This window comes from Vipera ursinii (assembly GCF_947247035.1).
Source record: "Vipera ursinii genome assembly, chromosome: 4".
Lineage (NCBI taxonomy): Eukaryota > Metazoa > Chordata > Lepidosauria > Squamata > Viperidae > Vipera > Vipera ursinii.
In genome coordinates this window covers 17851392-17865051 of record NC_139514.1, presented here as the reverse complement: position 1 = coordinate 17865051, position 13660 = coordinate 17851392, and the positions used below count along the sequence as shown (strand labels likewise).

The following is a 13660-nucleotide window of genomic DNA, read 5'->3' as shown; positions in this document are numbered from 1 at the left end:
AGGAGTGGGACAGATCTGAGGGTCTCTGGCAGGAGGAGGGTCTCTGGGCCAGGGCCAAGGCAGTGGGGGCCGTTCCCTCACTGTTTCCAGGATGGCTTCGCGGGCCGCATAAAACCACTTCACGGGCCGGATCCGGCCCCCGGGCCTTGTGTTTGACATGTCTGCTCTACAGTATCTCCACAGTCTGCTTTAAAAAGGGTGGCATTATTTTTAAAAGAAGTGTCTTAAAGTATGCTTGTTATTTTGATCTGGTTTCCCCCCCTCTTTTCTGCACTAGGTTGAGCCATATCAAGGTGGCAGAAGTCATGAGGATGATACAGCCCTGAATGGCATACGCCTGTTCTGTAATGATAAAAAGTTTATTTCATCTGTTGTTGGGAGGTGAGTATCATCTTATCTTATGCACCGGAGAGAAATTCCTTGTGTGTTCAATCACATTTTGCCAATAAAGAATATTCTATTCTGTTCTGTTCTGTTCTGCTCTGCTCTGCTCTGCTCTGGTTTCTGAATTATCACTATCACTGTTTAAACACGTGTAACCCTGTATGTTGTGTAGCCCTATTACCAATGTTAGTCAGGGATTGGTTGAATTAAATGAGAGAGCATCCCAATTATGTCAACCATATCACTGAGCTGGATTAGGCATTCAGGTCAACCACAGTTACAGTCCCTATAACTATCTTCTACATGTTCTTTCTACATTGTGGGGGCCACAGCTCCCAGAATTCCTTCCAACCAAGCAGTATCCACTGAGCCTGGACAGTTGAAAGAGTCAGAATCCTGGTACATCTGTGATATATTAAATTGGGGAGGATTGTCTTACAAAATGATAAATCTGGAAGTATGCTTCGTCTTCAGCATCTTGATATGAAATGTTATAGCTATCAGATCTTATCTGTTTCAGATCATGTACTAGAATGAAAATTATCTAATATTTTGCTCCTCTTAACATTGTAATATCCAGAATGGTAACATATAAACAGATGAATTGGAACATTATCAATTTCATCTGAAAGACAGTATCATTTTAAGCAAAATGAGGCTCCTTTGTTTTTTGAGGTAGTACTTTGAATTCCCCCTTCATGGATTACTGCCTTGTCATGGTGAAGGGGCTTGCGTAATTCAATGAAGCTGTGAGCTATGCTGTGCAGGGCCACCCAAGATGGACAGGTCATAGCAGAGAGTTCTGACAAAACGTGATCCACTGGAGAAGGAAATTTCAACCCACTCCAGTATCTTTGCCATGAAAACCCTATGGACAGTACCAAAAGGCAAAAAGATATGACGCTGGAAGATGAGCCCCTCAGGTCAGAAGGCATCCAATATGCTACTGGGGAAAAGCAGAGGGCTAGTACTAGTAGCACCAGAAAGAATGAAGTGACTGGGCCAAAGCCGAAAGGATGCTCAGCTATGGATGTATCTGGTGGTGAAAGGAAAGTCTGATGCTGTAAAGATTTTTTCTCCATAGGAACCTGGAATGTAAGATCTATGAATCAAGGAAAGCAGAACGTGGTAGTACTTTGAATTCCCCCTTCATGGATTACTGCCTTGTCATGGTGAAGGGGCTTGCGTAATTCAATGAAGCTGTGAGCTATGCTGTGCAGGGCCACCCAAGATGGACAGGTCATAGCAGAGAGTTCTGACAAAACGTGATCCACTGGAGAAGGAAATTTCAACCCACTCCAGTATCTTTGCCATGAAAACCCTATGGACAGTACCAAAAGGCAAAAAGATATGACGCTGGAAGATGAGCCCCTCAGGTCAGAAGGCATCCAATATGCTACTGGGGAAAAGCAGAGGGCTAGTACTAGTAGCACCAGAAAGAATGAAGTGACTGGGCCAAAGCCGAAAGGATGCTCAGCTATGGATGTATCTGGTGGTGAAAGGAAAGTCTGATGCTGTAAAGATTTTTTCTCCATAGGAACCTGGAATGTAAGATCTATGAATCAAGGAAAGCAGAACGTGGTCAAACAAGAGATGACAAGACTGAACATCGACATCTTAGGAATCAGCAAACTAAAATGGACAGGAATGGGTGAATTTAACTCAGATGACCATCAGGTATACTACTGCGGGCAAGAATCCCTCAGAAGAAATGGAGTAGCCTTCATAGTCAATAAAAGAATAGGAAAATCAATACTGGGATACAATCCACAAAATGACAGAATGATCTCAGTTCGAATCCAAGGCAAACCATTCAATATCACAGTAGTCCAGCTCTATGCCCCAACCACCGATGCTGAAGAGGATGAAATTGACAATTTCCATCAAGCTCTACAGCACCTTATAGAACTAACTCCAAAAATGATGTCCTTATTATCATGGGGGATTGGAATGCTAAAGTAGGAAGCCAAAAGATAAGCGGAATAACAGGCAAGTTTGGCCTTGGAGAACAAAATGAAGCAGGGCACAGGTTGATAGAATTTTGTCAAGAGAATACGATGGTCATAGCAAACACTCTTTTCCAACAACCCAAGAGATGGCTCTACACCTGGACATCACCAGACGGTTAACACAGAAATCAGATTGACTATGTGCTCTGCAGCCAAAGATGGAGAAGCTCTATACAGTCAGTAAAAACAAGACCAGGAGCTGACTGTGGCTCAGACCATGAGCTTCTTGTTGCAAAATTTAGGCTTAAACTGAAGAAAGTAGGGAAAAGCACTAGGCCACTCAGGTATGAACTAAATCATATCCCTGTTGAATATACAGTAGAGGTGACAAATAGATTTAAGGAATTAGATTTGATAGACAGAGTGCCTGAAGAACTATGGACAGAGGTTTGCAACATTGTACAAGAGGTAGCAACTAAAACCATCCCAAAGAAAAAGAAATGCAAGAAAGCAAAATGGCTGTCTGAGGAAGCTTTGCAAATAGCTGAGGACAGGAGGGAAGTGAAAGGCAAGGGAGAAAAAGAAAGATACACCCAATTGAATGCAGAATTCCAGAGAATAGCTAGAAGAGATAAGAATGCCTTCTTAAATAAACAGTGCAAAGAAATAGAAGAAAACAATAGAATAGGGAGGGCTAGAGATGTCTTCAAGAAAATTGGAGAGATGAAGGGAACGTTTCATGCAAAAATGGGCATGATAAAGTACCAAAATGTCAGGGACCTAACAGAGGCAGAAGAGATTAAGAAGAGGTGGAAAAATTACACAAAGAACTATACAAGAACGAGCTTAACGTCCCTCATAACCATGATGAGGTGGTCACTGACCTCGAGCCAGACATCCTAGAATGTGAAGTGAAATGGGCCTTAGGAAAGCTGAGCAACAACAAAGCTAGTGGAGGTGACAGTATTCCAGCTGAGCTATTCAAAATCTTAAAACACGATGCAGTAAATGTTATACACTCAATTTGCCAGCAAATTTGGAAAACTCATCAGTGGCCACAGGATTGGAAAAGATCAGTTTACATTCCAATTCCAAAGAAAGGCAGTGCCAAAGAATGTTCAAATTATCGCACCATTGTACTCATTTCTCATGCTAGTAAAGTTATGCTTAAAATCCTACAAGCTAGACTTCAGCAGTATGTGGATCGAGAACTACCAGAAGTACAGGCAGGATTTTGAAGAGGCAGAGGAACTAGAGATCAAATTGCCAACATATGCTGGATCATGCAGAAAGCTAGGGAGTTCCAGAAAAACATCTACTTCTGCTTCATTGACTATGCTAAAGCCTTTGATTATGTGGATCACAACAAACTGTGGCAAGTTCTTAAAGAGATGGGAGTACCAGACCATCTTATTTGTCTCCATATGCGGGTCAAGAAGCAACAGTGAGAACTGGACATGGAACCACTGATTGGTTCAAAATTGGGAAAGGAGTCCGGCAAGGCTGTATACTGTCACCCTGCCTATTTAACTTATATGCAGAGCACATCATGAGAAAGGCAGGGCTAGATGAATCAAAAGTTGGAATTAAGATTGCCGGGAGAAATAACAACCTAAGATATGCATATGATGCCACTCTAATGGAGAAAGTGAAGAGGAACTGAAGAACCTCTTGTTGCGGGTGAAGAAGGAGAGTGCAAAAGTTGGGTTGAAACTAAACATTAAGAAAACCAAGATCATGGCATCTGGCCCTCTCAATTCCTGGGAAATAGATGGGGAAGAAATAGAGGTAGTGACAGATTTTATTTGCCTGGGCTCCAAGATCACCACAGACGGGGACTGCAGCCAAGAAATGAAAAGATGCTTGCTCCTGGGAAGGAAAGCCATTGCAAATCTAGACAGCACACTAAAAAGCAGAGACATCACCCTGCCAACAAAAGTGCATATAGTAAAGGCTATGGTCTTGCCAATTGCAATGTATGGCTGTGAAAGTTGGACCATAAGAAAGGCTGAGCGCCAAAGAATTGAAGCCTTTGAACTATGGTGCTGGAGAAGACTCCTCCGAGTCCCTTGGACTGCAAGGTGATCAAACTGGTCAGTCCCAGTGGAGATCAACCCTGACTGCTCTTTAGAAGGCCAGATCTTGAAGTTGAAACTCAAATACTTTGGCCACCCAATGAGAAGGAAGGACTCACTGGAGAAGAGCCTAATGTTGGGAAAGATTGAGGGCAAGAGAAGAAGGGGACGACAGAGAATGAGGTGGCTGGATGGAGTCTCTGAAGCAGTAGGTGTGAGCCTAAATGGACTCCAGAAGATGGTAGAGGACAGGAAGGCCTGGAGGAATGTTGTCCATGGGGTCGCGATGAGTTGGACATGACTTTGCAACTAACAACAACAACTTTTTCACGCCCTTCCTTTAGAACCTCCTACTGGACTTTTCCATTATGGGACTGCCTTATCTGGACTTGTTGGACTTATGTACAGATATTCCAGCACAGACTTGCTCGCCCTCAGGGGTGCCCCCCTCTCCTGGGTGCGTCCCGCCTTTTTTGCCACTCCCAGTCTCAATGAAGGGCCCAATTATTGGGACCCTGAGAGATGGCCAGGTAAGGTCAGGGGCTCTCGATCCAAATTTAATAGGAGGCCCCTGGTTAATTTTTTAGTTAAATTTTTTAGGGGGTTAGGGAGAGGGGTGGGGGGTAATGGTTGTTTGACTATGGGGGGTGACCATACAACCATGGTGCAGGCCAGGCCTGGGTCTGACTGCGTTCGGGGGGAGCGGGGTGTGGTTACATCTGGGGCTCTGGAGCGGGTCGTGGGATTACCGATTCCCACGACACTGGGGTATGGCAGCAGGCGTATGGACAGAGGGCCGTATCGTTATCGGGAGGGCCGTCCCCGCTGTTTACAAGCGGTGAGGTGCTCCGACCCTCTGTTTCTTCCCCGAGGTGCCGGGAGCGAGGATGTGCAGCTTCCTGAGCTCCGGCTGGTTTACCTGAATGCCAGGTCCGTGGTTAATAAGGCTCCCCTTGTGCGGGATTTGGTGGAGGGTGAGCATGCGGACCTGGCTTGTATCACTGAAACCTGGTTGGGCCCAGAGGGTGGGGTCCCTTTGGTTGATCTTTGCCCACCAGGTTTCCGAGCGTTACACCAGCCTCGGGCTCAAGGTAGGGGCGGGGGAGTGGCGGTAGTTATCAGGGAGACCTTATGTCCGCGGGAGACCACCGTCCCTCAGATAGCCGGGTGTGAGTCTCTCTTTTTGAGGTTTGGTTCGGGGGCGCAGTTGGGCTTGCTGCTGGTGTACGTTTCGCCTAGTCACACAGCGGCAGCCCTGCCTGAGCTACTCGATGTCCTCTCCGGTTTGGTGATTGAGTTCCCCAAACTTTTAGTTTTGGGTGACTTCAACCTACCATCCCTGGGAGGGTCATCTGAGTTAGCTCGGGAGTTCATGGCTTCCATGACGGCCATGGACCTGACGCAGGTAATTTCTGAACCAACTCATGAGGGAGGCCACACCCTGGACCTAGTTTTTTTATCTGGACGATGGTTGGATGATCTTGGTGGGGGCTCTCCATTTATTATGCCCCTGTCATGGACCGATCATCACCTCCTGCGGCTGGTCTTCCGTTTTACCACCCCCCGCCGTGGGGATACGGAACCAATCAGATGGTACCGCCCCAGGCGCTTAATGGACCCTGACGGGTTCCAGGCAGCGCTGGGATCCCCACCTGCCTCCGTCGCTCACAACTCGGCGGATGCCTTAGTGGAAGCCTGGGAAAGGGCAGCCACTGAGGCACTGGACCGAGTTGTACCCTTGCGGCCCCTGACCCGGTGCAGATCCCAGCGAGCTCCATGGTTTTCTGCGGAGCTCCGGGAGATGAAGCGTCGGAAACGGGGCCTAGAGAGCTGCTGGAGGTCCAGCCGATCCGAATCCGACCGGTTGCGGTTAAGAACCTATATTAGGTCTTATCTCGCAGCGATGAGGGCGGCGAGGTGTAATTACTTCTCCACCCTCATCGCGTCCGCAGATAATCGCCTGGCCGCCCTGTTTAGGGTGACTCGCTCACTTCTTAATCAGGAGGTGAGGGGGGATCCCTTACAGGGTCGTGCCGAGGAGTTTGGTCAGCATCTGTCGGATAAAATCGCTTGGATTCGGACCGGTTTGGACTCCAGCTGGGCAGAGTCTGACGATCAGGACACGGGCGGTCTTGTCAATGTTATCTGGGAGGAGTTTGATTCTGTGACCCCTGATGAAGTGGACAGGATTATGGGGAGGCTGAGCTCCACCACATGTTTATTGGACCCGTGCCCTTCCTGGCTGGTTTATGCAGCTAGGGAGAGGACACGAGGCTGGTTCCAGGCGGTGATATCTGCTTCTTTGAGTGAGGGTAATTTCCCCACCGTCTTGAAGGAGGCGGTGGTGAGACCCCTCCTCAAGAAGCCAGCCTTGGACCCAGCTGTGTTGAACAACTTTCGTCCAGTCTCCAACCTTCGCTTTCTTGCAAAGGTTGTTGAGAGTGTGGTGGCGCATCAGCTCCCTCTGGTCCTGGATGAAGCGGATTATCTGGATCCATACCAATCGGGTTTCAGGCCCGGGTACAGCACGGAGACGGCATTGGTCGCTCTGGTGAATGATCTCTGGAGGGCCCGGGATAGGGGATGTTCCTCTGTCCTAGTCCTATCAGCGGCTTTCGATACCATCGACCATGGTATCCTGCTGCGGCGTCTCAGGGGATTGGGAGTGGGAGGCACGGTTCTTCGGTGGTTCTCCTCCTATCTCCTGGGATGTTCGCAGTCGGTGTTGGCAGGGGGGCAGAGATCGGCCCCTAGGTCTCTCGTTTGTGGAGTTCCTCAGGGGTCGGTTCTCTCGCCTCTCCTGTTCAACATCTACATGAAACCGCTGGGTGAGATCATTCGTGGTTTTGGAGTTGGGTATCATCAATATGCTGATGATACCCAACTTTTTATTTCGACCCCAAACCACCCCAGTGATGCCCTCGCTGTGATGTCCCGTTGCCTGGAGGCGGTTCGGGTCTGGATGCGGAGGAACAGACTTCAACTCAACCCTGACAAGACTGAGTGGCTGTGCATTCCGGCATCCCGGGACATTCAAAATGTTCCATCTCTTTTTATGGGGGGTGAGTCTTTACCCCCCGTGGATAGGGCGCGCAACTTGGGAGTCCTCCTAGATTCGCGGCTTACCTTAGAAGATCATATAGTAGCCGTGACTAGGGGGGCTTTCGCTCAGGTTCGCCTGGTGCGTCAGTTGCGGCCCTATCTAGACCGGGATGCCTTGTGTACGGTCACTCATGCGCTCGTGACCTCTCGTCTTGACTACTGCAATGCTCTCTACATGGGGCTTCCCTTGAAGACCACTCGGAGGCTCCAACTGGTACAGAATGCGGCCGCGAGAGTTGTCTTGGGAGTTTCCCGGTACTCCCATGTTACACCTTTGCTCCGCGAGCTGCATTGGTTGCCAGTTGTCTTCCGGGTGAGGTTCAAGGTCTTAGTGATGGTTTTTAAGTCCTTACATGGCATGGGTCCGGAATACCTCGGGGACCACCTGCTGCCCGCATCAACTCCCCTCCGCCCTGTGCGTTCCCACAGAGAGGGCCTCCTCAGGGTACCTCCGGTCAGAGAATGCCGGCTGGTGGTCCCCAGGGGGAGGGCCTTCTCTGTGGGCGCCCCGGCTCTGTGGAATCAACTGCCGGTTGAGCTCCGGATGGCACCGGATCTCCGCTCCTTCCGGCGCGGGTTAAAGACCCACCTATTTGAACAAGCTGGCCTGGCCTGATGGGGAGTTAATTTAGGGTTTTAAATATTTGTATATTTTATTGTTTTATTTCGGGCATTAATTTAATTCTATTTTAACTTTTGTATTTTTGTATTTTTATTATATGCCCTGTTCACCGCCCTGAGTCCTTCGGGAGAAGGGCGGTATAAAAATTTAATAAAAAAAAACAAAAAAAAAACTTTGAATTCATTTTTTTAAAATGCAGAGAAGGTGGGTGATTTTGTCTCTCCAGCAAACTCTCTTCTTGTGAAAATAATACCTTATTTTCTTATATCTTATTAAATTAATTTGCTTTAAAATTATTTAAAAGAATGTCAGTGAAATATATGGGGAATCTGAGTAGACTGCTGCTTCTCTGGTTTCTCATTAACCAGTGGAACAGCTGGCCTTCAGAAATCATGGGGGCTCCATCTCTGGATGCTTTTAAGAAGAGGCTCGGCTGTCACTTATCTGAAATGGTATGGGTTCTCTTGCTTGAGCAAGGGGCTGGACTAGAAGACCTCCAAGGTACCTTCCAGATTCTACTCTATTCTGTTCTGTTCTGCTCTGTTCTGTTCTGTTCTGTTCTGTTCTATTCTTGTCTTCATTGCTATCAAAGCAAGGCTGCTAATAATTCTCTCCTAGAAAAATTGGGCCTGGTCAATTTCTCTGCCCACAAATTTGCTGGAGGATCTAAGAAATCTATTTCTTCTCAGCTCTGAATAAAACTTCAACAATTTACAGTACTCTCAGATGTGTGTTTTTTGATCATCTCTTTAGATTTCACATCTGCACTCCCCGTAGACAGACAGGTAACTTGCAAAGAAGCAAAAATAGAAATAAAAGCTCAGTTCCTGTCAGTAGCTGGTAGATTTGAATATCAGCAGTCATTTTAAAAAAATACTTATATCCACTGGAAACTGGGATTAAGAATAGATTATCACAGTTCCTTAGCTTTGAATGTACTGTGTTTTACCATAAAAATGAATGCCAGTTGATTTTTTTTTGATCTACCAATTTTTTGATCCACCACTACAATAAATATATTATCTTGATTACTCCTTCTGAAGTTTCTTTTGTCCACTTCTGGATAAGCTGCTTAAGCTAATACTAATGTTTTCTTTGGCAGATGGGGTGCCTGGTCTGACATAAAGTATTGCAGAGGACATGCCAAACTTGTGGCTTTCTCCCTAAGAGTGGAACGACCTAGGGGGCCATCAGATGATACCGCAGCCAACAATATTCAGTTCAAGTGTAGTAATAATGAAATATTGGTAGGTAATTCCCATGAATGGGGGAAATTTGGTTTATGGAGTTCCTCCTGTGGTCCTGGAACTTATATATGTGGACTCCAGACAAAGGTGGAAATAGTACAAGGAATGGAGGATGATACTGCATTGAATGATGTGAGGTTTTTCTGTTGTAGTTAACTCTACGGCAGATGCAAATATAATGTGCTTTTGTCAGGTAGCTTTATTAAATCTATTTCTATTTATTAGATGTATATTCCCCCTTGTCTTCCAGGAGCTCAAATTCAGGCTCATCCTCAATTATGAAAGTTCACTCCATAAATGTGGACTAGTCACATTCTCTCAGTCTAACCTACTTGAGAGATCATGGTTGTGGGGAGAAATGGAAGACAAAGTGCATTGTTCATTGCTTGGAGCTCCCAGAATAAGACAGAATAATTAACCTAACTCATAAACGAACAAATAATTTGAGAACCAATTTGATCTAGTTGTTAAGGCATCAGGCTGGAAACCAGGACATAGTGGGTTCTAGCACTACCCTTGGCATGAAAGCTAACTACGTGACTTTGGGCCAGTCACATTCTCTCAGCCCCACAATATCAGCTTTGAATGACAAACCAGTTAATCAATTCCTTATTCAAACAATGGATCAACAATCAGGAGGATCTGCACTTGTGGGGAAAACACTAGGAAGGAAAATTAATATTATTTGTTGATTGCATATTTCAAAGATAACATTTAAATATCATATCTCTGTATGTACAACAGTTGTTAATTCATATAGTCTGTATCAGCTTTGCCCATCTGCAAACTACCAGATATCGTAGGTTACTGTGCCAGGTATTTTTGATCATTATTAGAATTCCCAGTTAGATGGTGTCTGAAACTTACAATGGTATCTTGATACTCATTATTAATTGGTTCTGGAAGTTGGGATGAATACCACATCACATTTTTCCCATAAGTAATAATGTAGTTAGTCAAAAGTCAGTCAACACCAACATGTTATAGCTTGTGTGTTGAGTACTAAACAAACAATGAGTACTGGGGACAAAAAAAATGTTGCATCAAAATGCATCAAGTACCAAATTTGATGAGTTTCAAAGCAGTTGAGTACCAAGGTATCACTTTATACCGCAATGTGTTCCATGCTATCAGACTGGGAATGACTGAGATATAGATATCCTGATAATTAATTCCCAGGCCCTCAGTGTCAGGGTTTAAAGGATACATTTAGGCTTGAATAAAGTCCCATGTCCCTTAGCTTTCCTCTAGGGGGAAATTGTAACTCTTAACTAATATAATAAAAGTCAATGCCATACTTCTGTTTCCATCTCTATCAAATGAAAATAAAACTTGCTTTTATGTGCAATATCTCGGTCCTTCATTTTCAAAAGCTTATTTTCTGTTAAATTTCTTGGCCATACTAGAATCCCATCTGTTGTAGCTCCCTGTTTGGGTAGGTAAGTGATTCTTGGGCCAATCTCCCTAAGCAAACATGGTGTAGAGGTCTGTGGAGATGGTCTTGAAGAAAGAATACAGTTACCATTGTGTAAACCTCAACTTAGCATGGGTAGACAGAATGAGGGAATGAAAAAGCTGAGTTCCCTGGCCTTCATTTTCTTTGATGTAAGAAGGGAGAAAGAGAGAATTTCAGCAGTTTTCAAGATTCAAGGACACCTAAGAATGGTTCAGGTGACTCAGTTTCTTGACTGAGTCTATGCTGAAGGATTGACATCTAGCCCCTTATCACTCTACCTCCTTCCCCATACCCACTCACTTGCCCTTGAAGTAGAAGATGAATGGAGTTCTCCGTGTTTCTTTCTTGTTTTTATGATTGCTTTCCTGTTAGGAGAGAGCCAATAGCAATCCAAGCTATTGGATTGTAACAGACAGATCCTTATAGGATTGCTGGCAATGAAAGATACTCAGCAATAGACATTTAGATGCAGAACCTAGAACCAATAACTTATTTAGAAATTGGATTGCATATAGATGTATAGCTAATGGGGTTGTCTTCTGTTCTGTTTTCACTTTGGTTAGTATGAATAACAGTACCACTTGTGAATTGTCTCTAATTGTATGTGCATTTGGATCTAAGTCCAATGATACCATACAGGTACGGTTGACTCACAACCATTCATTTAGCGACTGTTCAAAGTTACAATGGCACTGAAAAAAGTGATCTACAACAAGTCCTCACACTTAAAATCATTGCAGCATTCTTATTTGGCTGCTTGGCAACTGGCACATATTTCCAATCGTTGCAGCATCTAGGTGTCATGTGATCACCATTTGTGACCTTCTGAGATGGCTTCCGACAAGCAAAGACAATGAGGGAAGCCAGATTTCCCCAAGGATGATTCATTTAATAAATGCTGCGATTCATTTAACAAATGTGACTAAAAAGGTTGTAAAATAGGGCAATATTCACTTAACAGCTGCGTTCTTTAGCAATGGATAATTGGTCCCAATTGTGATCATAAGCCAAAGACTATGTGTATTGTTCATAATAAATTTCTAGAGTTATGAGTTTACTTGACGAATTACATTGTTTTATTTATGAACAAGAACAGATTTTGTTTCTGCATTTTGCTTTCCACATATATATTTAGTTTTCAGTAGACTACACAAAGTAAACTTGAGTACAACCTGAACTATATTATAATTCTACTTCTTGCTTGATTGCACAAAGGACATGATCATGTGAAATTAAAAAGAAATTGAACCTGAAATGAGATTTTATTGGGCAGGAACTTTAATCTCCAGATATTAATAAGGTATGAGTAGTAGTTATTTCCTTTATGCCCTTGGCACTATTTAATTTGTTGGGAAGAATTTCATTATAATTCAGCAATAAATAATCTTAAATAAATTAATTCTAAGTTGTTAACACAAAGAACAAAACCTATCATACAAGCCGGAATGTTTACAAATAGTTTTTGCTATTACATTTATAAATTTTTACTTAAATCAAAACATTTTTATTAATTATAAGGTTTTAAAGTAAAAGGAAGAGTAAATATAAAAGGAAATTGCAATTTCTTTTTTAGGCCTGGAAAAGAGATACTGTGTTTCCCTGAAAATAATACCCAGTCTTATATTATTTTTGCCTCCAAAAGAGGCATCAGGTCTTATTTTCAGGTGATGTCTTACCTTAGGACCATCATAGCCAGGCCTCCCATGCTGCGACACATGTTGCGCACCACTGCTTGACTTCTTCAGCGGCTCCTTGTCACCACTTGTGGCCCAACGCCATGGGCCACATAGCACCAGTGCTGCCACTCGTGGCAAGAGGCTGCATGGTTCAGGCTGGTGCCACTACTTGTGGCAGGAGCTTGTGTGGCGTGTGGCACACATGAGCCGCAGCACTATCCCAAAGCAGCATATGGCCTCCTGCCATGAGCAGCGGTACTGGCGCGAATGGTGCGACAAGCCATGCAGCTACAAGTAGCCACAGAAGAACTTGGGCAGCAGCGCAACAGGTGTCGCGGCTTGGAAGGCCTGGTTGCGGTGGTCCTACTGGTAAGGTAAGCAGGTGTGGGGCTCTTGGGTCAGCTCCACCCCCCACCCTGCCCTTGATTGATTTTTAGGCTTATGCCTTGCTCCAAAACTAGACATTATTTTGGGGGTAGAGCTTATATTAGGCCCACTCCCAAAAATCAAGTTAGGGCTTATTTTCAGAGTAGGTCTTATTTTCGGGGAAACACGGTACGTACTAACAGGTAGTTGCCTTTTAAAAAAAGCAATAATCTTAAAATTTTACTTCATTTCCCTATATACAACAAGATCCTCATAGAATTTTAGAATCAGAAGGACCATTTAGCTAATCAAATCTATTTTTCTGCTCAACACATACATCCAATTACATTTTGTATCACTAATAATAATAATAATAATAATAATAATAATAATAATAATAATAATAATAATAATAATAATAATAAGAAGAAGAAGAAGAAGAAGAAGAAGAAGAAGAAGAAGAAGAAGAAGAAGAAGAAGAAGAAGAAGAATGTTGCTTCTAGGTTGCTTTGGAGAATAGCTTGACTCCCTCTTCTTTGTGGCAGCCCCTGAGATATTGGAACACTGCTATCATGTCACCCCTCGCCCTTCTCTTCATTAAACTACACATACCCAATTCCAGCATTCCTTATATGTTTTAGCTTCCAGTCCCCTAATCATCTTTGTTGCTCTTCTCTGTACTCTTTCTAGAGTCTCAACATCTTTTTTACATCATGGTGACCAAAACTGGATGCAGTATTCCAAGTGTGGCCTTACCAAGGCATTATAAATTGGTATTAATAC

The 13660-nt window shown here is 44.2% G+C and overlaps 1 protein-coding gene across 1 annotated transcript in view; it reads left to right on the top strand.

The window, feature by feature from the left end:
- Positions 1-9535, top strand: part of LOC310640393 (vitelline membrane outer layer protein 1-like) — a gene marked incomplete at both ends in the record, with an annotated part of 63818 nt that extends 54283 nt beyond the window's left edge. Inside the window, 2 exons of the mRNA XM_083362602.1 lie at positions 278-381; positions 9235-9535. Coding sequence (XP_083218728.1) covers positions 278-381; positions 9235-9535 — 405 coding nt within the window. The remainder of the gene's footprint in view (positions 1-277; positions 382-9234) is intronic.
- Positions 9536-13660: the final 4125 nt, after the last annotated feature.